This window comes from Danio aesculapii, chromosome 8 (assembly GCF_903798145.1).
Source record: "Danio aesculapii chromosome 8, fDanAes4.1, whole genome shotgun sequence".
Classification (NCBI taxonomy): domain Eukaryota; kingdom Metazoa; phylum Chordata; class Actinopteri; order Cypriniformes; family Danionidae; genus Danio; species Danio aesculapii.
This window is the reverse complement of record NC_079442.1, coordinates 23,272,795-23,299,847: the sequence shown is the minus strand read 5'-3', so window position 1 is coordinate 23,299,847 and position 27,053 is coordinate 23,272,795. Positions and strand designations below refer to the sequence as shown.

Here is a 27,053-nt window from a genome sequence, read left to right as displayed (position 1 = left end):
AGTGCCGAAATACAGCCACATTGCACTGCTACTCGTGTGATATTGCTCATGTATCATGGGATATGTTTTAATAAGAAAATGTGTTTAATTTAATACTCGGACAACATTATATATGTAACCAGAATGTTGTCTGTTCTTTCCCTGACTACAGATCTCTACTGTACATTGGAGGTGGACTCTTTCGGCTACTTTGTAAACAAAGCAAAGACTCGTGTTTACAGAGACACCACAGAGCCAAACTGGAATGAGGTCAGAAATATAAACCACCCACAACCACACAATTGTCTACAATAAATGTTAAAGAGCCCATATTATACATGAAATAGGGTCATATTTAGGTTGTAAGGGTCTCCAACAACAGTCTAATATGCATGCAAGGTCATAAAACACTTTGATGGTCTTATAACCTGCATTTATTTTTACCTAATTATCCCAACGACTCCCATATGAATCGTTCAGCGATTCATTTGTTCCCAACCCCCTCCTCAGCGCGAAGCTAATCTGCGCTAATTGGACCGATGACAGCCTGCTGCGATTGGTCGACAGTGACAAGCTTCAGCACGAGACAGAGTGAAATGCCCAGCTGGTAATCAACTATATAAAAGTAGTCACAGTGCACACGCGCTTCATAGTGTAAGGCTTTTTTCACACACACACACAACCCTCCTCAGAAGAACTGGGGAGATCGACGCGAGTCTCTCTCTCTCTCTCTCTCTCTCTCCCTCTCCCTCTCACACACACACAACGCTCCTCAGAAGAACTAGGGAAAGCGACGCGAGTCTCTCTCTCTCTCTCTCTCTCTCTCTCTCTCTCTCTCTCTCACACACACACACACACACACACACACACACACAACGCTCCTCAGAAAAACTAGGGAAAGCGACGCGAGTCTCTCTCTCTCTCTCTCACACACACACACACAACGCTCCTCAGAAGAACTAGGGAAAGCGACGCGAGTCTCTCTCTCTCTCTATCTCTCTCTCTCACACACACACACAACGCTCCTCAGAAGAACTAGGGAAAGTGACACAAGTCTCCTAGCTTACGATCGATCGCCATAGCAACGACAAACGGCAGTGGAACGCGAGCTCACAAAAGCCTTTAACGTTAAATCCGTAAACAAAGCGGCACGCGTCGCGTTTTTAACGTGGCTTACATGTGATAAGAGAATATAAAGAGTAACCACGTGTACTGTACCAGGTTAACAACTCATCTTTGGGTAGAGACTGTCAATATTATCCATCTGAGCACAGCGTGACTTCATTCGACCTGCGGCGTCTGTGTGTGTGTGTGTCTAGTGTTTTTTCTGTGTTAGTGGGCGGGGCCGCAGGTTTCAAATCTCCCTGGTTTGCGCGCGTAACTACTGGCGAGGCTTGTGTTTCGTGGCTGCGTCATCGCGAAACACCTAATGACTCGTTATCAAGGCGACTCGTTTGAAGCACTATGAGTCGACTCTTTTATAGATGAATCAATAGTTTTAAACACTGTACACTTACAGATTTAAGCCTTAGCTGGATATTTCACTTCACTTAGAGCTGTGTGACACACTACATGGAAGGGCATTTTCAAAAACCCATAATATGGGCTCTTTAATAAAAACACACACAGTAATGTTTATCCCAGTATGGTGCAATTCCATTTGATGCCACTAATTGACACTAGAAATGCAGCTTTAATTATGCAAACGCATATAATGCTGGTTGAATGGTGTGATTGAATAAAGGTCGAATATTGTGTTGACAGGAGTTTGAGATTGAGCTGGAGGGCTCGCAGACCCTCAGACTGCTGTGTTACAGTAAAATCAAACAGTGCAGGGATGATGGTGAAAACATGGATCGCGTCATGGCCAAGGGACAGATTCAGGTACATCTTTTTCAGTTTGGACTTTCTCAGAATTACCTTTACTGTATGTTTTAAAAATATATTTTTAAAGTTTAATAAAATTTAATCAATATTTTTTTATTTTATATTCACATTTAAATAAGTTTTAATATTAAATAAACTGTCGTCTTTCTAGAATAATCTAGATTATATGCTATTAATAAGAAATTTGTATAAGTCATTTTTATTATAGTCACTTTATTAAGTCATATAGTGCATCCCAGGGTGAAATAAGGTAAAGAAAAAAAAAGAAAAACATTTCTGTTTTGTATATAGTTTAACACAGATTAAAATAAACACAAAGATTAAATTTAATTTAATTAAAATTTATTTTTTTTATTTTTTTTATAATTTTGATATTTATTTCTTTAGTTTAATTATTAAAGTTCAAAACTAAACTCACAATTTCTTTGTGCATTACTGTAATTAATCAAAAAATTGTGTCATCATGGATCACTTTCATTATCAAATATATCAATTGACCATTAATCTCTGGGTAAAATACAATAAAAAATAAATAAATTAACAAAAACAAAATAAATATTTTTAAAATATATATATTAAATTCTGTAAAAAGTTTAATATTAAACTCACAATTTCTCAATACTTTAATAAATAGTAATCAATAATGATTTAATCAGAAATAATCACTAATCATTTTCATGTTGAATCGTACTCATGTGTCCTGGGGTAAAACAAGGTAGCCTATAATCTGCTTACACATAGTGACTAAGCATTTACCTTTTTAATGCCTAATGCAGCGAGCAGAACAAAGCCGCTAAATTGTTCAGGTAGATGATAATCCTGTCATATGCATTGGTGTGGTGGAGTGACCAGAGAAACGCTGAGGTGTTGAGCTGCGGGAGGATTAGAGTCGCTGTTTAGACAGAAACTGGGACACGCTGACAGAGTCCTCAACGGGGCAGGTGCCAAATTACAGAGAGGAGTCAGAGCCTGCAATCAGCCAGTAAAAAGCTTCTGTCTTGATCACATGACTGTTTTCTTGCCACAGCAACCGTATATAATCACTCTTTTGTGGCTAGATAGATCTCAGTTGTTTAATCCTAAATGTCCGGGATACAGTAGATAGGAGCTTTGTTTGGGAAAAAAATCTAGCAAAAATAACTGAAGATGCTTGAGGTTTTGGAGGGATGAGAGGATTGTTTTCTTGAAGCCCATTTAAAGAGTTTATGATCGTGTAGGGTATGTCATAATCTAGTAATCTAGTTCTGGAGACTTTCTGACCCTAAAATCAAATTAACTTCTGCAATTCTACAGCTGTGTTTCCTGGAGTTTTTGTTTTTTTTCTTTTTTTTTGGTCACTGGAACTATTATCCTGAAAGTGGCATTTGGACAACCCCCCCCCCCATGCCCCCCCCCCCCCCCCCCCCCCACACACACACACACACACACACACACACATGCCCTCTTTCAAAATTATTCATAACACTTACAGATCACTTGCTTAATTACTGCCCTGACATTTTCCTTATCTTTGCAATATTCTTGTGATGACTGACTGAGTTTGGCCAACGTGTTACAGTTTCCCATATTTCAGCCCAATCTCACAAGAAAACTATTTTAAATATTGAAGAAAGTGGGTATCATTCATTTGTACGAAAAGATTTAATTTGTATAAAAAGATATGATTTTTAAAAGGAGGCACACCCCATAACCCTACTCCACATTGGGGGATCAGCAAAAGTTGCACATTTCTGTGGGATTGTGTTGTAAACAATTGCCTTTTCATTTTCACCCAGGTGTACTAAAAATATTAATGTATATAAACTACACAAACATATAAAAATTCATGGTGCGAATAATTGCAGCACTCACATACTGTATTTAAATGGAAAGTTCACCCAAAATTAAATCACCTCATCATTTATTCTAACACGGTTTTAAATCTTTGAGTTTTTTTCTTCTGTTGAACACAAAAGAAGATATTTTGAAGAATGCTGGTTTCCGGGACTCATCGACTTCTATAGAAGGATTAGAAAATATGGAAGTCAGTAGGTGCCTGCTACCAGCATTCTTCAGAATATCTTCTGTGTTCAAAGAAGCTTGGATAGGATTTGAACAATTGAAGGGTGGGTAAATGATGACAAAATGTTCATTTTTGAGTGAACCATCCCTTAAATAAGATATTCCAAGTGTTCAGATGCAAAAACCTCTTAAGTGACATCTAAAATAGTACTAAAATGAGCATTTTCATGGTCCTGTGTGTAGGTTCAGTTATTTCCCTTTTTTGTCAAATAATAAGTTACAGTGCTTCCCAAAAATTTGAAATATACTTGCGATGGTAGCCGGATTGAAACTTTTTACCCGCAGCACATAAATAGCTAACTATATGCGACAAACAAAACATATTTATCTTATTTATCTCTATCTTATATTCAAGTTTAGGTTGCTTTATTGGCATGACATTTTTTATTGCCAAAGCACTTTAGATGTATAAAATATGTAATATATTGTACATAATAAAATCAATAAAATATACAGCAAATGAGAAACAAATGACAGAAAAAAGGAATAAAAACAGACAATATCTTTAAAAATTATAATAATTGCAAGAATAAAAGGTGTAGATTATTTAAATAAGACAAATGAGTTGATTACCTATATCTAATGGTGTACAAATATTCTGCAGCCAATTTGGATGTAATTTCATCCTCTCCGAATATGTAGTAAAGTTGTTCTGAGTCGTTTAGATTGAAGAATTAATTATTTAATGTTTCACTCGCTCTCGCGGCTGTGTGCATAGATTTAACGACAGCTTAGAAAAGGAAAGCAAACCCGAATCTCCAACATTTTAGTAGATTTAGAAACGCCGGCCGGATGCAAAAAGGGGCAGGTCTCTGTGGGTCTGCCGAGCACATGAGACTGAGAACTAGCAGTTTGAAACGGGTAAACTAGAGGAGATTTTCTACTTAATTACTCACGAATGTTTGTTTATATTGGGCGGATATAAAAATAGAAAAAAAGTGTAAAAGGATGATAATAGTAAAAAAAAAAGTGTGTCACTAAATACACTTGGGCAGCCGTTAATATACCTGGGCGGCCCGCCCAAGTTAGCTGTTGTTATTATTATGAAGTTACATTATTGATTTGTCATTATTCTGTTATTTATTAATTTCTACTATTTTGTCTTCTCTTGTTCTTGGTCATAGGTCTCAAACTCAATTTCTGGAGGGCCGCAGCTCTGCACAGTTTTGCGCCAACTCTGATCAAACAAAGCTGATCCAAATAATCAAGGTGTTCATGACTCTTTGGAACACCTCGATTTGGATCAGCTGTATTTGATAGGGTTGGAGCAAAACTTTGCAGAGCTGCGGCTCTCCAGGAATTGAGTTTGAAACCTATGTGGAAAGTCTTTAAATTAAAACATTTATGTACTTTTCATTCCCTTTAAAGTGAAATAACTGAACATAAGCATAGGAGGTGGAGAAATATACTCATTTGAGAAGAAAATTTCAGACAGCACTTAGATGTTTTTGCATCTGAACTCTTTGATAAGTTATAAGACTGTGCTGTGTTTGCAATTGTTTATTTTCAATGAGAGCAGAGTTGTTGTTGTTGTTTGTGAATATTTTGAGCAAGAGATCAAAAGGTTAACCAATAAAAAATAAAGGGTGCCAATATGAGGCCATTGTAGAACATAATAACGTTGAAAGTGCCACATTTCATTGCCGATAACCAGAAAACGAGGAAAGGAAACATCAGAAACACAGTCTTGAACACAGTGTTGGTCGGTCAGCTGCCACAACGGCCTGTAATCATCATTGTGGGTGGAGATTCACTAGTTAATCCCAGCACTCCATCTGTGCATGCCTTTGTGTGTTTGTGTGTGTGTGTACTCAAGAATATATGAGAGAACACATCACAACAATAGATTCAGCATGACAGCATCAGTTCTTCCAAACACAATCAAGCAGGATGACTCTGTGCTGGAGGATCTGAATTAGCTTCTGTAAACGGAGAGGTTAACAGCAGTAGAGACGCTTGTGGGAAATGGGTAAGAAAGAGCAGACGCGGACTGCTGAGGAGCAGGATAGTAGGGTGAAGGCTGCGAGCACTAAACTGATGAAGGAAGAGTTGAATAGCAGCTGCTCGGTGGAGGAAGAGGAGGAGGTGGAGGTGGATGTTGGCCTCAGGAGGTCTTCCAGCACTGGGGCTCGACTCTGGGGTAGAGTTCGAAACACACTTCTCAGGCAGAAGGTAAACCTGTGTGTGTGTGTGCGTAAGACAAGCTCAAGTCATTAACTGGAGTATTGTAAAGCTGGCTGGTAAGGAATAGAGATTTGTTTTGTGGTGGTAATATATAAGTTGTCATGGTGATATTGTCTGATAACGCTTGAATTGTCATGTCTATGTAAATGTGGCAAGAAATGTTTGTATACATTGGTGCGAAGAAAATAGTGGACCTCCAGGGGGCAGCAAGAGGCAAAGTTACCTTAAAATATAATTTCAAATTGTAAATTCTTTATATATCTTTAAGTGATGGGCAAAGATTAATCACAATTAATCGCATCCAAAATAAAAGTTTGTTTTGACATGATATACAGTATGTGTGTGTATTATATAGATTTATTATGTAAATGTGATACACACATAAAAACAAAACTATTCAAAACAGTTTTGTAACGTAGATATTTTAATATCATATGGATCATTTGTATCATATATTTTATATCTGAATTTGAATAACCATTTTCCCAAATATGTGCATGCATGCATGTGTGTATGTATACACACATAATAAATATACACAGCACATACACGTATTATGTCTAAACAAACTTTTATTTGGTTGCGATTAAATGCCATTCATATTTGCCCAGCACAAATATCTTTATAACAATATTTATAGTTATTATTTACTCTGTAAAAAAATTATTTGTTGAACAACAGGTTTATGCAATTGCCTGTAGCTGGTCATTCTGTGTTTTCTGTTTATTTACTTTTTGATTACACTGTAAACCCAATAATTTAAGGTAACTCAAACCGTTTGAGGAAACCGATTGTGACAAACCATTTAAGTTCAAAAACTAATCCAAATGAGTACTGTGAACTTACTCCATTTGAGTAAAGGAAGCAATTTGAGCACAGTAAACCCCAATAAATGAAGAGAACTCAAAACAACTGAGTGCTGTAAAACCCAATGAGTTAAGGCAACTCAAACCGTTTGAGGAAACCGATTATAACAAACCATTTGAGTTAAAAAACGAATCTATAAGTTCTGTGAACTTACTCCATTTAAGTTGAAGTAATGATATTTAATTCACTCATTACCTTTAACACTGAGTTCAAAACTCTTTTCAAATGAGTAGAACTAACTTTCAGTCAATTTTGAGTTATCTACACTCATTTCATTCGATAAAGTTGACTGTTGGGTTTTACAGTGTACAGACACAAAATCAATAAAGTGCGACAAAAAAACACTCAAATTTTTGATATTTTCTTTACATGAGACTGCTTGAAAAAAAGCCAAAGTCTCAAAACTGACCGGCACCAGTTAGAGTTGGAGACAAAGTGAGCTATTTAATATCATTTTCAGTACATCTAGAGTTATAAATGGATCTGTTTATTTATTATTTTTACTGTGAATAACCTTAATATTTTGGTTTTACAGTGGGTAGGATGTTGTAAAAGTTCAGTTTAACTCTGCAGTTTAACAAAGTGACATTTGTTGATATTTTAGTAATTTAGTAAAGAGTTTTTCCTTGAGAGTAGGATTTTGTTTCTTGTAGTTATCAGACATTGGTTTGATAAGAGTGCTATAATATAAATGTAAAATATTGTAAAAATTATATATTTCGTTCCAATTTAAAGATATTTGCTATATTTTAAAGTATTTTTTTCTGTGTTGACAAATCCAGATTTTCAGTCTTTAGTGTCAATCATTCTTATATGCTGAAATAATAAAGAAAACAGTAGAAATGCCTAATATTTACTGTTGCGTTCTTTTTACAATTCTTTGAATATGAAGTTCAAACTAACTTATTTGAAGGAGAAATATTTTGTAATATTAGTAGTAAATTAAGTAATTATATAATTTACTTCAATAAATAGCTGACTGACAATAAACTTCTGTGAGTAGTGTACTTGTAAATGAGGTTAAATACTTAGAAACATTAAGTTTATGCTGGTTTATGCAAGTTTAGGCTACTGTATTGCTTGCTTCCAATTCTGATTTATTTTATCTTTAGTATACTGAGTTTCTACCTACTAGACACATATACCTAAAACAACCAAGACTGTTTTCTACTGTATCTCTCCTAAACATCACTTCAGAATTAAAGGGATACTTCATAAAAAAATGGACATTTTCTCATAATTTCAAACTCTTTTCAAAAATTTCAAACTTAATTAATTAGTTCTAATATTTCACAAATCTATTTCTTCTGTTGAACACAAAACAAGATAGAGTATTCTGAAGAGAAAAGCAGCCATTGACATCCATAGTAGGAACAGAAATACTGTAGAAATCAATGGCTGTTTTCCCCCACAACTTTCTTTAGTATATCTTCCTTTGTGTGAGGATGAGTAAATGATGACAGAATTTTAATTTTTGGGTGAACTATCCCTTTAACATTCATTGCCGCTGTTATTCTGTGTTCCACTGAACTAGTTTTTTGGCACCAGTTAAACCAACCAATCAATGCAGACCATTTCTTTGGCAGCAAGCTGGTAAATTATTTTTTCACAACACCCATAGCTGCCCACAATAAATATAATCTGACAGCATAGAATTACTATTACAACAGAATCAATCACTGGATTGAGACCAACTAGCAGCATAAAACTAGAAAATGATATGTAGGAGGGAAACTGTTTGATTCATAATGTTAGGTTCTGCATCTTTGGTTTTGTTTGTGTAAGTTGAAAGTGTATTGTGAATTGATCCCTATTGTTCAATCACTGTCCTTTCTATAGTAATTTATAGTAAAAACTACACAGCAAAATCTGATAAGTTAACACAAACTATTTTAGGTTTTGAAATAAAATGGTTTGAGTACTGTAAACTATATGACTATATGTAGAGTCATATACACATATATTATTTGCGTTGATAACTTGTGTTGTCAAACATTTAGAGTATTAGTAACTTAAACATTTTAAGTTCAGTTATCAAATCGCAATGAGTTCAACAAATTAGGTCCAAAATACTATATAGCTACTTAAATGGTTTGGTGTTGTTTCTAGTATAAGAGTTTACTATTAAAAAAATTATTAATTCATAACTCGTTCGATTTGAGTTCTGCTTAATCCATTCATGAGTTACGATAACTTTTTTTCTTTAAGTCAAAGTAACCTTTTAAAAGTTAAACTAGCTTATTTCATTTAGTGATTTTGACTGTTAGGTTTTGCAGTTTATAAATACTAGTGTTTTTGATCCATACTTTAGTACAGTGTTTCCCAACCCTGTTCCTGATGGCACACCAACAGTACACATTTTCAACCTCTCCCTAATCAAACACACCTGAATCAACTTATCATAACATCAGAAGAGACTCCAACACCTGAAGTTAATGGGTCAGAAAAGGGAGACATCCAAAATATGTACTGTTGATGTGCCTCCAGGAACAGGGTTGGGAAACACTGCTTTAGTAAAACACTTAAATTAATCTGATATTTGCTGGTAATGAAAAAACTAGTTATTAAAGTTTTTTTTACAGCTATATGTACTATACTACACCACATTTTAGGTAACAATTACTATTGTTACACGTTAGTAAACAATTAGTAATAATTAAGTGTGCTAGAGTATTTATTACAGTGGTCACACTTTAGTTCAAGTGCCAATTCCCACTATTAACTACTGACTCACTACTTGCTTAATATTAAGTTATTAGCTGTTCAGTATTTATAAAGTATGGTCTTATTGTACATCCCTAATCCTACCCAATACCTAACCCAATCTTAATAAATAGTAATCAGCAAATTTATATTTTATTAAGCTTATACCTTAAGACTTATACCTTAAAGTAAAATGTGTTAAAAAAATCTTCTCTCCATTAAACAGAAATTGGGGAATTAAATATTTGGGGGGCTAATAATCCAGAAGGGCTAATTATTCTGACTTCAGCTGAATGCACAGTGTAATGCACTTTACAGTAGTATACTATAACTATAAATTACTATAGTGTTTATTCATGGGTTGGCATGGGTGGCTACCTTCAAATGTTCTGGCTCCACTTTTTTTGTTTGTTTGTTTGTTTCTTTTTTTGAGAAATGTAGATGCTTCCAGCAAGCGTGTTGACTGAGCCGTTTTTAGCAGGTGACTGTGTGTTTGGGTCACGCTCAGATAAGGATTATCCTCTTGATTGACATTTGTCCCTGTTTTCACAGCTGGATCCGCAGTCGCTGCAGGGTAAAGACTGGCAGAGGACAGTAATCAGCATGAATGGGGTCAGTGTGGCTCATCCTGCACAATAATAACACATTTACTAATAATAGGAGCAATCACGTTAATGTTCAAAAGGCCATTTACATTCAATTAGGACGGTGTGCTGGTACCTTGGCTGGTTTAGGCCTGTCATGGAGCAATAATTATATTAAAGGGATAGTTCACCCTAAAAAAATTAAATGAGGTATATAGCCTAAAGTATTTCCAAACCTTTATAAATTTTCTTTTTTCTGTTGAACACAAAAGAAGATATTTTGAAGAATGCTAGAAACCGGTAACCATTAGCTACGTTTCCATCCACCAATTTTTTTGTGCATTTGGGATATGCGCATAAAAAAAAATTGTTGATGGAAACGGCAAGATGCACATCAATTTTGAAAAACATATGCGCATAACAGAGTAAGATCAACTTTTTGTCCGATAAGATAAGATGCGCATAAACTGCCGTGGAAACAGTTTTACCAAACAAATTCCAGTATGTGCATTAAAAAAGTCATGTGATTTTGTTATAAGAGATCATGTGATGATAAAAATGTGTGAGAATGGATAATCCAGCAGGCTGATTACACTGTAAAACATCTGAAATGTTGTTTTGGTCATTCTAAAATGCCTTAACCATTTCAGTATTAGTGTTATTATATTATTAATAACCTCCAGAATCAAGTGCGTCTGCGCTTCGCATCTCATGCCTTCAAACGCCACTGCGCGTTCACTGCATGTCAGGATTGCCTTCTGAAGCGCAAGTCATTTATTAAATGAAGAAAAGATTCACGCTGCTTCTCCCACCATAGCAAATTCTGTTTTTACTGTTGATATTTGACGCCAGTTAATCAGGAAAGTGAAGATTTTGTTCTCTTTGACTTGTCAGATGGAAACCCTGCTTTATTCGCACGTCTTTTTTTGATAATATTCTATTTTTGCGCATAAATTTAATTCGCATTTTTGGAAGGAAACAGCTATTGACTTCAACACTATGCCTGTTTTTTCCAACATTTTTAGAAATATCTTCTTTTGTTTTTTGTAAATAAGATAACAATTATGATATTGTCATTAGACTATAAATACACACCCCTAACACGTAGGTATTATTGTTTGTTATATACATGATCATGTAAGATGGTTTTATTTTAGTTCGATATTTAGGATTTGTATGCATTTTTTTTCCTAAATCTGTTTCTATTTTAAAAGATTTACTCTGTCAAAATAAAAACTAATATAAATTATACCATTTTCTGTTCAGATTTTTATGTGCTCAGGCACTTGCTTGTAGAAATGTTTGAAAAAATTTATGCGTTAATGAATTAATGTATTTATAGTTTTATTTTTACTCAAGCGTCCATTTGTTTATCAAAAAAACAGGCATACTCTGATACTATTATTCAAAATAAGTGTTTTCTATTTGAATGTATCTTAAAATTTAATTGTGTACATTTTAAGCATAATTACTACAGTATTCAATGTCACACGATCCTTCAGTAATGGAGAAAAAAACATGTTCATTTGGTATATATCAGGATTATCAATTGAAAACAGTTGTGCTTGGTCATATTTTTTGTGGAGACAGTGATACATTTATTTTCCAAGACTAATAAATAGAAAATGAACGTTATTTATAATAAATTTGTCTTTTATAACAATGTGAAAATATTTATGATCACATAAAATATATAAAAGTGACATGTCAGGTGTGAAAATATAGACATCAAGTTCCTAAAATATGTCAAATACGTCCATCATTGCATAAAACCTTTAACTTCCTCCAATCATTAGTTAACAATCATTTGTCTCCCATAATATGAAGCACACAGATGGATTAAAATCATGTGGCTTGATATTAAGCTGATGGACGAAGCTTACATTGATTTAATTCTTGATTATTTGATAGGTGAGATTGAGCACAGAGCTGTTTTGTTCTCATCAGTGAGTGTTTTTGTGGAAAAAAAACATGTGCATATTCATCACTCTTTCCAGATTGAGGTCAAGCTGTCTATGCGGTTTACCAGCAGAGAGTTCAGTCTGAAGCGGATGCCCTCCAGAAAACAGTCCGGAGTGTTTGGAGTCAAAATCGGGGCTGTCACTAAGTGAGTAAAGTTACAGATCAATCCATATGTAAATGATATAAATGCACTATACACTGTATTATTGCAAGTGGATTTTTGCTCATTTAAAATATGAATAATTTCTTAGACAAACACAGGTTGTGATGTATTTTGTCAATTTTCATGACAAGGACATCTCAAACAATGTCACCTTTAAATTTAATATGACAACTGATTGAATGACACTTAATAACAGTTGTATTAAGCATGCAAAAATCTTGATTCTTTTATATTCATTACATGTCAAATCCTGTTTAAAATGGTTTCATGGCAGTCTTATGAACACCCCTTCAAACCAATAAAATAATTAAAAACTGTGTTATATTAAATATTTTGAATATTTTTAAATAATTATTTACACTAAAAAATGCTGGGTTCCACACAATTCCTTCATGTTTCCCCAACACAAATCGATTTGTAAGAGGAACTACTTTCTTCCGCCATTCATTCACATCTGCAGTTGATGTCAGAACAGCAGAAGCCGATACTTATTCACCAACGTCATTTTAGAGCTAGTATTTGAATGATTCTCTGGCGTAATGTCTAAAGTGATGGCAAAACAGCTGATTTTGCTCACATTTTAAGATTATAAGGCTGAACGGCGTGAAATGTTGTCAGTCTACAGATATATTATATAGTCTACAGTATTCCTATGTTGCAATTGTGAGATCACAATATTACTATGGAAAAAATTCAGCACTACAACATACAAAAGAGAGAGAGACTGATTTAGAAAGTCATTTACCTGTTTAATATTTTGATCAGCTATAGTTTGAAACCAAGCTGTTTTTCTCTTAGGGCTTATTATGTGGTCTCTGTCACCATCTTGTGGATGAACAGCATCAACTGTCTTTGCTCAAAGACAGGCTAATGGCCACCGACATGCTGTCTCTCAGAAATTATCAATATTTTAAAATAGGCACTCTCTTTATAAATAAACTGCATAGTTGCAATCTAAACAACTACATTCTCCACTGAAAAAGCCTCAAAAGTACATTATGTTGCCCAACAGCTGCAATATCTGTAAAACTGTAGAGGGTCTCTGCTTGTTTCTGTATGTGGCCAGAGTAATACACAAGGGTGAAGAGTGAAGAGGCGGGTCGAATGCTGTTACTGGCAGAATATCGCCATATATTGTTGCCAGAATATCTTGGCCATCAGCCAATCAGATTCAAGAACCAGAGAGAACTGTTGTGTATGTATGTATATATGTACACAATATACTGTATATATATATATATATATATATATATATATATATATATATATATATATATATATATAAATATATATATATATATAAATATAAATATATATATATATATATATATATATATATATATATATGTGTATATATATATATATATATATATATATATATATATATGTATATATATGTATGTGTATATGTATTTTTTTTGTAAAATAACATACTTTTTATAATTTTATTGGTTTGCCGTTTTATCTTTCCATTCATCCATGTTTAAAAAAAAAATCTATTACATTATTTTAAAAGGTTTTATCAACAAGACTAAAGTTTTACATTGACATTAGCAACATTTTTTACAGTGTGTAAAATAGTTAATTCTGCATGTCTTGTTTTAAAATCTAATGAAAATGAATGAATAAGTAAATAAGAATATATATATATATATATATATATATATATATATATATATATATATATATAGTGACTTAAATATGAGAATAATTCTTAGTAGTTACAAATAAATGACTTTTTAATAGTTTGAAGAATTCTGATCTGAAGACTTCAGTCTCCTGGTTAATTCAAGCATCAAGTAACATAATGGCCACTTTAATAGGTGTCCACAAAAATTCCACTCACATAGATTTTTGGAGTCACAAAAGTATGTTGAGATTACATCTCCTGCCAAAAACGACATATTTGTATTCTGTAACCCCTTACTTTTATATACTTTAATGACGGAACCCTTTTTGGAGTGACGCAACCACTAAATGTCATTGTAAGTCTAACACGACTATCAAATAAACTAGTGAGTGTGCCTTTAAGGATTCATAAACGCATGTTGCATTGTACCAGTCAATGGTGATTGAGTATTAAATTCTTCCAACTCACTCCAAAAACAACAGCAGTCAGATGTCAGCCACGTTTCCCATAATTCAGAGGACACCAGGAGCCTGTGTTTTCATAGACCCACATGACTCAAACGAGGGCTCATAAAATAGAAGGAGGGGAAACTTCCTTTTAATAATGGCCTCCATCAGTTCAAAGCAGAAAGGAAAACCGAGAGAAACCCCATTATGGACTTCCTGACAAACAGGAAGGAATTATTATTAAAGGCAAAAGGGTTTTGCAAAAGGCTTCCCTCAAAGGACTGAAATAAAAACAGAAATGTGGATGTAGGAATTAGACTCTCAGACATGCATTTTTAACAGTTTAACAGAAACGCATATGAGCGAAATATTGCCCTGTAATAACAGTTGTTGTTTTCTTAAAAGCTGACAGTTTTAGGAGGGATTTACGCTGCGCGAAATGTTCATTTTCTCAGGTGGTCTCATTATGGTGTTGACTTTGTGGATATTGGAGTGCTGCGTCAGTATAATGCAGATGTGAGTTTAAATATAGGCTGTGAGAATGTTAATACCACAAAGTCCTAGTGAATAAATAAACAAGCTCTTAGAATATGCTGTTTCTTTGAACACCCCAGAAATGTGCCAGGAAAAGATTTCCTTAAATGATAGCAAACATCATTTTTTTGCCTTTTCCATGGGAAATACATTTAGCGGAAAGCTTCTGTTATATATACAGTATAGCATTTCCCCATAATCCTCTGTGGTCGTGGAATTTACGGCTTTAATCCTGCAAAAATAAGCACAGATCAGCTGAAATATATATTTGTGTATGTGTGTGTGTGTTTGTTCCACTCAGACGCGAACACTCCAAAGTGCCTCTGATTGTGAGACAGTGTGTGGAGGAGATCGAGCGCAGAGGGATGGAGGAAGTGGGCATCTATCGGGTCTCTGGTGTGGCCACAGACATCCAGGCCCTGAAAGCTGCATTTGATGCCAGTGAGTAGGATTTTCTACAAGAATAAACATTGGATTATATTGGTTGTTTATTTATTTCTGTATCGTATGTGGGTCTGATGTAATAATCAATGTATTGACTTATTGTGCAATACATTGTGCAATTTATGGACATGACGCAATACATATCGCCCATCATGTTTACATCCAAATGAAGCTCACTAACATTTCGGCTGATTGCGCAGTCTCTGTCATCTTATCTTTTCTCTATTGGAGGCGTCAGCAAGCTCAGGAAATGCCTATAGAGACTACTTTATGCTTACTGTCATGACAGATGAGGAAAAGGGAATTTTACACATCTAAACTACTGATAGTTTTAAGAAGTTGTTTAAATTAGCTCATTCCATTCTTCTACGACATCACCAGTGCCAAAGTTTATATTAGGTATTTTCTTAATTTTATATTTTACATTTTATATTATTTATAGAATGTTGTATATAATCAAATATAATCAAATTACATCTAAATAATCTTAATAATAACAAGTTTTTTTCCATCATTAGTATATGTGACTTTCTTATTTCAGACAAATTCCATTGGAGTGGTTTTAATTTTATACTGGCTCTCCATTGTATATTGGTGTTGGGTTGTGGACATTTTTTTAAAACTTAGCCCATTTACCACTGAGTTCCAGGGGCTGCCAAATGCATGTTCTACACAACTTCTTGGCTGACCTCTGACTTGACGTGTGATGCAAGACACATTTATATTGGAAGTTCGCGTAAGAGTAGATGGATGAGGATAACTGTGCTTTATACAGTTAGGGTTTGGGTTAAAGCAAGAAGTTGGTGATTTTGGTTAATAGTTTAAAATTTGAAATATTTTTTTTTACTAAAACACATCAATCCACTTTATAACTAGACGTGTTAACCACCTGACTGCATATGGGTTAGTCTTATAATGGATTTATGCGATTTTGGTAGTTTACAAAAAAGGGCCACTACCCTACACCATTATACAGCATGAAGGAGCCATGATGATATTTAAAACTACTCTGACTGTGTGTGTGTAAATTATGGGGTCATTTTGATTTTGAGTGAACTATTTCTTGAATAGGATTTGGTTGGTTAATTAAGGAAATGACCACTAGGTGCAGATTACCACCAATAACTGTGATGAATCTGAAAGTGTCTAACTGCATCCGAAATTGCATACTTACATACTATTTAGTATGCTAAAAGAAGTACCCGAATGACCTACTACTTTCGATGGGAATCTGAAGTGCGCATCCGATGCACTCTTCGCTATCCCATGATGCCCCACGAGAGAATTCATGAATAGGAGTGAAGTGACGGATCTGATGTGGGTAGGTCATGTTATCATGACAAAATGGCGGATGTAGTACATCCGAGTTCCATTTATACTACTCACATTCATACTGTATTGAACTTACTTTTCTAATGGCCGAGTAGTACATTTCTTACAAATGCAGTACCTACTAAGTAGTAGACGATTTCGGACACAGCCTCTATTTTTAATCAGTGTTCTTTTTCAAATATCTCATCGTAGAATGTTTATGCTGTGCTTCAGAATAGATGTAACACATGAAATATGCTTAAAAACTGCTCTTTTGCTCCTGTTAGCACAACTTCAAATAAGACTTTAATAGCGATGACCTCAAAATGTCTGAAATTCATTCAAGGTTGTTCTCTAACTTGGGTCATCACTGAATATTCTTAAATGCTAAAAATACGTGTTTTTATGATTTAACAGACAACAAAGATGTTTCAGTTATTATGAGTGAGATGGACGTGAATGCCATTGCTGGAACACTGAAGCTTTATTTCAGAGAGCTTCCCGAGCCCCTCTTCACTGATGAACTCTACATTAACTTCACTGAAGGCATCGGTCAGTGGACTGTTCTTCAAGATATAATGAAAAGCTATTTATGTAAAACCATTTGTGTTGATCATTTATTTTTATGTTTTTCATTTCTTTCAGCATTGTCAGACAGTGTAGCAAAGGAAAGCTGCATGCTCAACTTGTTGCTCTCGCTTCCTGAACCCAACCTGCTGACCTTCCTGTTTCTGCTGGACCATCTGAAGAGGTATAGTGCCATGAGTCAGTTTCAATAATAAGTGATTTGAACCGAACATGAACTAAAACATAACAGCCTAAAAAAATCTTTACTCAAAGAGCTGTCAATAGATTAAAATAATTTAAATAAACCACAGTCGGCATGAAATGGAAGTCGAAAATTAATTTCTTCACTATTGTGACATATTTCAAAGTAAAACAGCTTCACAAATGAAATAAAGTGGAATATGTCTTGAATATTTCTGTTAAGAAATGATTGGATCATTGTGATTTGCTAATGATGGATCTTATGTGACTGAGAAGTATTCATAATAAACATATTCAGTAAACTTAATCAGAGATATCGATAAAACAAGAAGGGGAAGTTTATATTGGCCATATTTTAAATTATATATGGCGTCATGGTGGCGCAGTGGGTAGCATGATCGCCTTACAGCAAGAAAATTGCTGGTTCGAGCCTCGGCTGGGTCAGTTGGCATTTCTGTGTGGAGTTTGCATGTTCGCGTGGGTTTGCTCTGGGTGCTCCGGTTTCCCCCACAGTCCAAAGACATGCGCTATAGGTGAATTTGGTGAGCTAAATTGTCCGTAGTGTATGAGTGTTAATGAATGAGAATGTATGGTGTTTCGCAGTACTGGGTTGCAGCTGGAAGAGCATCCGCTGTGTAAAACATATGCTAAATAAGTTGGTGGTTTATTCCGCTGTGGCGACCCCAGATTAATAAATGGACTTAGCTGAAAAGAAAATGAATGAATGAATGAATAATTATATATGATTTATAATTATAAATGACAGTTTTCATTCTAAATAAATCAAGTATACATTTTAATAAATTAAACCAATGAAAAATTTACTTGTTAACAGTTTTTTCAACAACATCACACTTGGTGATCTGTTAATTTGTTGACTTTTCATTGACAAGCCAGTGTTGTTCACATTTTTTATCATATTATTTTTCTTGCCTTAGACCTACAGTACACGTTGACTGAAATGCTCTTTCTTATATCCCTCAGGGTGGCTGAAAATGAGATCGTCAACAAGATGTCCTTCCACAATCTGGCCACAGTATTCGGCCCGACCCTTCTCCGCCCCTCTGAGAAGGACAGTAAAATTCCAAGCAATCCCACGCAGCCCATCTCTATGAGTGACAGCTGGTCTCTTGAGGTTATGTCTCAGGTAACACATTTACACTATGTAACTCCAGAGTACTCGAATTTGGGCTTTATTCTGCGTTCCAGATGTTTCTTTTTGCTTTTGAATTGTTAAATGAAACCTTGACATCTTTGCAACAATGTTTGATGCTGAAACGTTCAAAGTGACTAGTTTGTGTCTTTAAGTAGTTTGAAACACCGTTTTTTCTGTGTTAGTCATGTAAATTACACTACAAAAACTGGTTTATGAGCAGTAAGTACTTTTTCCATTATTTTTACAGATTTATTTCTATACATTTTATTTCTTTTATGTTATTATATTGTTTTAGAATACTAAAAATGTAAATTAAATCACTTTTAAACATTAGAGTTACATTTGCAAAAGCTGTTGGAGCAAAGATCAAGGTCCCATAATGCAGTTTGAAAACTGCAAACGCCCCCTGGATCATGATCTATGGGCAACTGTTAATTAACAAACAGCTTATCAGTGGATTATATTGCTGTTTCCTCAAGTGGAAATTCTGACTTGAGGTGGCATTCCAGTTTAAAGTCCATACTGGAAACTCAGAACTTCTGGCTTCTGTGAGCAAATTGAGCAGATCTTTATACTTATACAGTACAGTGTAGTACATACATTTCATTTATATATCCAGAAACCTGTTGTACAAAGCAGGTTGAGCGAACTCTGAGTTTTAGGGCTCAAGAAGATGGGTTAATTTGGAGTGAGTTTTGTTGTCATGACATACAGCAGCTGTTCCCAACAGGGGGGTCCGGCCCACATGGGGGCCTTAACAAGCTGTGTGGGGGCCGAGTCATAATTAAAAAAAATTTTAGCAGTTGACAATTAGGAGAAAGATCATGTTGCCTTAGTTCATTTCATCCCCTGGCTGACCAAAAAATGGACAAATTTGTAATTCGTCTTCCACAAAAAAAGACAGTCTCACTGATTCGCCTTCAGCAGCTAATAGTAATGACCCAAGCATACTGGACTTTGAGATCTTAGCTCCAAAGATTTCAGGTCACAACGCTAGCAATACTGGAAACATGAAATGCAGGAAATACCAAGATAGTTACCTGAACTATGGTTTTATTTCATTTTCAATAAGTAAAGAGTCCCTGGCTGAGCCATAATGTATTGTCTGTGCCAAAGTTCTTGCTTACGGATGCATGAGGTCATCCAAATTAATAAGACATTTGCAGACGACTCATCCCCAATATCCTGACTAGCCCAGAGCATTTTCTGAGCGCAAGGCAAACTAATTGACACACTCAAAATGAGATGAGGGATGTCACAGCTACTGACAAGAAACTTTTAAAAATTTGGCAACTAATTTAGGGCCAGTTTAAAGGCCAAAGGTTTACGTTTTCCAGTTACAAATGGCCTACTAATGTTTAGCTTTTTATATTTTACATTTGGCTATTATTTATGCATAAACATATGTAGATTTAGTAATAAACATACCGTTTGTTTGAAAACAACATGCTTTGTCTTATATGAGCGATTATATCATTAAATGTTGAGGGGGGCTTTACAATGTTTTCCGGGAGAAAAGGGGGGTCCACTAACATACAGTATATGATGAAATAAATCTATATTTAATCCCAAAGCTTTTTTTTTTTGGCTCCAAATTAAAGCCTTTTACACAAATAATTTTTCATTCCAAACTTAATTACTTATTTTATAATATATTCAAAAGTTATAAGTTATAGCTTTAAATTTAAAAATACCTTTTAATATTTACATTAAAATTTGCCATATTATATAAAGCTTTTATGCAGTTTTAGCAGTTTGTAAAGCTCTATTCTTAAAATCAGTTGATTGATTTGCACTGACATAGTATTTTCTTTAAGTTGCCTTCTTAAACTTGTATTTATTTCTGTCCTGTAAATGCATTTAAATTAATTATATTTCTGATAATGATATCTGATAATGATATCTAATAATGATATCTCTTCTCCAGAGGAGATGATTACAGTGTCTTTCTCACATGTCGTGATTTTTTCTGTTCACACTTTCTGGGTATCTTAACTAGGCTGAATATGTTTGGTTTTGTTGAACCAAAACTTACTCTGCAACCCAGAGTTTGTTCAACTTATTTTGTGCAACATCCCAACAAGCATTTTTTTGTTTTTAAGAGATGTCTACTAGATGCCTAAATAGTCTTCTTGGCTAAAACAAGGCTAAATTTGGACTGTCACTGAAAATCTAATAGGAATAGGCCAAAACTAGATTGGTCATCAAATAAACAGAAATGAATGACTACATATATGAAGTCTGTCTAATCTGTATATTTGACGAATAGTCTAGTTCTGGGCTATTCTTAGACATCTATTAGATTTTCACTGACAGCCCAAATTTAGCCTTGTTTTAGCAAGGTGTCTACGTTTAGATGTCTATTAGACGTCTGTTAAACACAAAGCTGTTTGCTGGAAAGCCTTCAGAAGTCTGAAAGCTCTTTAAAAACATGTCTTCTACAAAACAAATAATATACAGGTTGAATCTGCTGGTCTGAGGTATTTCCTCACTATCTCCGTCTCTATAGGTCCAGGTATTACTGTATTTCCTTCAGCTGGAGGCCATCCCAACTCCGGATAGTAAACGTCAGAGTATGCTGTTCTCCACAGAGGTTTGAAGAGGTGCACTACGGTGCCAAATGCACTGGGACTAAAGCGATTCAGCATGTGACCAATAGAGGGCACTAACAACCTACTGATATCTTCCAAACAGCCGATTCCCCAACCCCATCAGTAGCTTTCTGGAGAAATTTACAAGTGAAGAATGACAAGCCAATCTGATATCTTCTCACTGTTACAAGCACTTAGAGTTACATTCTACATGGAGGTGATGTTGTTTATTTTCGTTTTCATTCGGTGTAGCATGAACGGCCTCATGTAGCCCACTGAATGATGAATGTTATTTTTGCGTTCCTCTCAGCGCTGTGGGTTTTTTACAGAATTACACATTCCAGTTTTCCATGGCTGTTATTATTTGATCTGACATTTTGCTCACCTATGATTTATGTCTTCCCGTGGCGAGAGTTACGGAACATCTGAATACGCAAATCTTGAGGAGGAACACGTTTATGTGGCCCTTTACTGATGGAAAAAACACAACACGGAAAATTGAAAACGTCAGATTCTGTAACTAACTCAACACTACATATTAGTAGTCTTGATAGACCGAAAATAAATCAAGCAGGGTTTCTACTGCCATACCAAGATTCTGGAGAATATACACTTACTGTAAAGAAATAGTTATCAAAAAATAAAAAATACTACCAATTTACTAGTCATCAGGCCTTTTTTCTCAAGTAACATATTAAAGAAATAGTTCAATGAAAATCTTCTCACTATTTACTCTCGCTGTTTTTTAAAGAAATCACATCTTAAACACCGGGATTTTGTCTGGGATGACAATTAACCAGAAGCCCTGGAGCTGGCTGACTGAAATTAAAAGTCTGTGTCCATATGCCCCATTGAAGAAAGCAGGAAACCTGTTTGGAAACCATTGACTTCCGTAGGAAAAACAAACACTGTGGACATCAATGATTACAGGCTTCCAGCTTTCTTCAAAATATCTATAAGTTTAAAAAAGATTTTTAACTGAAACTGTCGTCCTTTGGTGATTGATAATCCAAGTGACATGCATAATTAAAATGCAAGTCAATTTCTAATGGCACTTTAAGAGTAAAAAAGAAACAAAATAATACAAGCAAAATAAATAAATACCCTTGACCAGGGGTCACCAATCTAGGTCCTGGAGGGCCGGTGTCCCTCCAGGGTTTAGCTCCAACTTGCCTCAAAACACCTGCCTGGGTGTTTCAAGTATAGCTAGTAAGACCTTAATTAGCTTGTTCAGGTGTGTTTGATTAGAGTTGGAGCTAAAATCTGCAGGACACCGGCCCTCCAGGAACAAGTTTGGTGACCCCTGCCCTTGACTCATGATGAAAAAGGTCTTCTGTGCAAGAAAATGAACATTATTTATAAGGTTTTGCCATGAGTGTCCTTTTCTGGGAATAAGAAAATAAATCAAATAAAATCCTACTGAATGTTCTGCTTACATGTTTGTGAGTAAATTAACAGCAAATTTTGTTTTGAGTAATCTATTTCTTTAACATTAAATTTCAGAGCCCATATTCAGCAATATAATGTGTCATATCACATGATATAGAACTATACCGCATAATTCGTCAGAACTTTTCCAACTGGAAACGTCACGTAGCTTAAATAAATCAGTTTTAAGGCATCATAGGTTGTGTGTACATGCTTAACCTCAACTGACAGGTTTAATATAATAAAATTGATATAAAAGTTCTCCATCGGAATAATAGTACTACCATGTAGGCGCTCAATACACGTCAAAATATTGAGTAATTAATCAGATTCTGTAAATCTTTCGTATTTAATGACATTTATTTTTGCTGTTCTCAAAACGTGCAAGCACTTTGCGATCCTGAACAGTGCCAATGCTTTTGCCCTGTTTATTGTGTATGTAAATTGTTGCTAATATGCATATGTATCTGTATTATGTTGTTCATAACTAAAGAAAAGGTTGTGTATTAGGACGTAATGTAACATGCAGGCATGTTGATCTGTTTATGACTTATTTTTTCTCATAGAGATTTCCATTGTTGTGTGATACATTGCTTACGTACAGTATTTCCTTTAGACTAAGGAAAAAACCCAGACATTCCTGTAATTGTGTTGACGATCATTGCCTTTTTTTTTCTCGGGTCTTTTTCCATTGTATTTTCTGGAATCTGCGCTTGCTTTATCAAGCTCCTACTGGAATTACACATGTAACCATTCCTCGGTTTTCTCTCTTTTATTGGCTGTACTGATGAAGATATTCCTGGCTGCCGTTTCACAGATGAGCAAATGTTCTGTATGTGGAGAAGTGTTGCACAGTGTGGATTAAGGAGATGGATCGTAATAAACTCCTTCATCCTCGTTTCCACAGAGCCGTTGACTGTTCTGTGTGTTTATCTGACCGATGGCCAAGTGCATTAAACCTTCCTCGATAAGAGATAGCATTACTCCCCTGAAGACTTTAGGACAGTATGGTTTGCATTCAGCATTCCTCCTTCTCCCGGAGCACTGACGCTGAAACAATAGTCTTGGGTTTATTATTTTTAATGGACAATACTGAAAGTGCACAATGCTGTGCTTGTATGGTTGGCCTGATGCGTCAAGTGTGGTCATAATGTGATTCTGTATAAAGTAGATGAATAATAAACTTGAAATTGGTTCAAATGACAATTAAAAATACTGTGTTTTTTAAAAATCAGTATAGACTGGCATTACAAATGGGGAGATTTGAGCTATAAAGTATAAAAAAAAAAAAAGGTCTTATTTAAATGTTATATTAAGTCAATCTCTCTTTTGTATTTTGCAGTGCTGTATATCGTCACTGGTAGAACACTCGCGCGCCTCCGTCCAGTGCCGATATGCAGCCACATCGCACTGCTCGTGTGATATTATATTATATTATATTATATTATATTATATTATATTATATTATATTATATTATATTATGTTATGTTATGTTATGTTATATTATATTATATTATGTTATGTTATGTTATGTTATATTATATTATGTTATATTATATTATATTATATTATATTATATTATATTATATTATGTTATGTTATGTTATATTATATTATATTATGTTATGTTATATTATATTATGTTATATTATATTATATTATATTATATTATATTATATTATATTATATTATATTATGTTATGTTATATTATCCATTCATTCATTTTCTTTTCGGCTTAGTCCCTTTATTAATCTGGGGTCGCCACAGCGGAATGAACCGCCAACTCATCCAGCATTTTTTTTAAGCAGCGGATGCCCTTCCAGCTGCAACCCATCTCTGGGAAACACATACACACTTATTCACACACACATACACTATGGACAATTTAGCCTACCCAATTAACCTGTACCACATGTCTTTGGACTGTGGGGGAAACCAGAGCACCCAGAGGAAACCCACGCTAACGCAGGGAGAACATGCAAACTCCACACAGAAATGCCAACTGACCCAGCCGAGGCTCGAACCAGCGATATATTATATTATATTATATTATATTATATTATATTATATTATATTTAAAAAGAAATAAAAGTATTCTGGCATGATTTCCACCTCTGATAAAATATATTACAATTTATTTGTTATATTTTAATGCTAGAAATTTACTTTATTATATTATATTTAGAAATACTCCTAAATTTGGATAAAAAATGTTTTATAAAAATACAAATGAAATATTACAATTTTAAATGATATATTTTAATAATGTCATTCGTATAATAAAAGCAGTTGGGCTTTTTTAGATGAATTGATTGAACAGCATTTTGTTTTTTAAGATCAAAATATTTTATAGCATTACAGTTTCTGCTGTCTCTTTCATTCAGCTTAATGCATTCTTATGAATAAAAGTATTCACTTATTTTTTTTATAAAATCCAACTGGCTACAGGCATTCAGCAGCATATCCGTTCTATTAGTGAGTCTTTGTTTTTTTAGAGAAAATTCAATATTTTAAAAGTTTTATGTTTCCTGTGCAGTATTCTCTACATTGTAGAAAGTTCAAATTATATCCCTTTCGCTGACATACTTTAAACCAGTAATGTTTTAATAGACTATAACATAGTTTTTGTGTGCTTTGGATAAAACACTCATATCCATAAAATAAAGTGAACAGCCGCGTATGGTTTGTTTCAATAATGTCAAAGTGTATTATGGCTAATGCTGCTATGTTTTCAGTTTTGGAAATGTTGCTTACCTGAAATGACTCATAAAATATAAATGAATGGCAAATTAATAGTTTCTATAGACGAACAAGTCCAACGAAAGAAGATAAAAGATGGAAGAAAGATGATTGAATAGTTTATCCTTCATATATGTGTGCATAACTCGTACTATTAGGTTAGCAGATTTAAGGATGGCAAGTTAAGGCAAGACACAGATGAATAAGGTTGAAAAAAAGGTTTCCCAAGCTTATTGATTAATCATAGGTTAGCTATGATGAAAAATCATCTTTTGTAAGCTGTTTGGACATAACTGTATGCAGGTAAAGTGTGTCCAGTCATATTGGGGTGATATAAAGACAATAAGTCTCTTTTTTTTTATTTCCTGACGTTAAAATAGGATCCAAATCCCTCCCATTTTTAGGCCGACCACAACGTGACGTAGGAGTGTGGTTCCCCACTCACCAAATTAATTGACAGCCATGTATTAACATATGTCGATAGTAACACGCAGGGGTGGGCAAGAATACAACAAAATGTATTTTAAAATAAAATACCAAATACCTCAATTTTACGTGCATCAAAATAAACTACACAATACAGCAGCCACAAATGTATCCAAATAAAATACTGTATTTTTGTATTTTGAAAATATTACTAAATACTTTTACAAAGGAGCGTGACATTTCTTTACAAACCTTCTATCAATGGGCCTGTTGGATCAATCCCTTCACCATTAAACTGATTTAGTGAAGTTATTTATGTTTGACAGCAAGTCAGCTTTTCTACTCCTGTACATGCGGAATGTTAACAGCAAATCGTTGCAATCTTGAAAGTACAAACTTTACAATTTGCTTTTTTATTTAGCAATATTTAGTTTTTTTATGTTCGGCCTGTGAAATTTCTTCGTAAACCTTCTATCGACAGGCCTATTCGATCAATCCTCTTATAATGATTGACAGCAACAGCGTTTCTCAGAGCAAGTTTAAGTCCGCTTCTCTGCCAACTCATTCACCTCTACTGTACATGAATAGAAATTCATAAACTTTGTTTCTCTTTGAGTTTAGTATAAATTTTGTACAAATTTCATACATAAAGTTCTGTCTTGAAGATGATCTCTGGATAAACTGTAAAAAAAATTCACTGTAAAAACTATCTAATGCAGATAATGAGTTAGAACATAGTACTATATCTCTCCATTGTATTTTCTTTGTGCCAGTAAAATTGCCACCATCTTTTAAGTCTTACATTTTAAAAGGGTGATTATATGAAGAGGATATTTTAATTTTCATTCTATTTTAGGGCTTAGTCTCTTATTTATGAGGGGTCACCACAGCAGAATTAACTATTGCAGCATAAGTTCTTACACAGCGGATGCCCTTCCAGCCGCAACTCAACATGGGGAGAACATGCAAACTCCACACAGAAATGCCAACTGGCCCAGCCGGGACTCGAACCAGCGACATTCTTGCTGTTAGGTGACAGTGCTAACCACTGAGCCACCATACTGCCCTAAATTAATTTTTTTGTTTGCAGAATTATTTTTAAATATATATATATATTTTAATTTCTAAAAACTACTAACCTGTCCAGTTTTAGTAATGATATCTCCTAAAAATGGAGCTGTTTTTGCA

The 27,053-nt window shown here is 34.5% G+C and overlaps 1 protein-coding gene across 1 annotated transcript in view; it reads left to right on the top strand.

The window, feature by feature from the left end:
- si:dkey-91m11.5 (PH_BCR_vertebrate and RhoGAP_Bcr domain-containing protein) overlaps nucleotides 1-21,768 on the top strand; it is a 94,058-nt gene extending 72,290 nt beyond the window's left edge. The window contains exons 16-24 of the mRNA XM_056463446.1: nucleotides 152-249; nucleotides 1,744-1,863; nucleotides 10,234-10,293; nucleotides 12,263-12,372; nucleotides 15,302-15,441; nucleotides 17,173-17,307; nucleotides 17,401-17,506; nucleotides 18,508-18,670; nucleotides 21,189-21,768. Of these exons, the coding sequence (XP_056319421.1) occupies nucleotides 152-249; nucleotides 1,744-1,863; nucleotides 10,234-10,293; nucleotides 12,263-12,372; nucleotides 15,302-15,441; nucleotides 17,173-17,307; nucleotides 17,401-17,506; nucleotides 18,508-18,670; nucleotides 21,189-21,278 (1,022 nt within the window). The 3' untranslated portion in view covers nucleotides 21,279-21,768. The remainder of the gene's footprint in view (nucleotides 1-151; nucleotides 250-1,743; nucleotides 1,864-10,233; nucleotides 10,294-12,262; nucleotides 12,373-15,301; nucleotides 15,442-17,172; nucleotides 17,308-17,400; nucleotides 17,507-18,507; nucleotides 18,671-21,188) is intronic.
- Nucleotides 21,769-27,053: the final 5,285 nt, after the last annotated feature.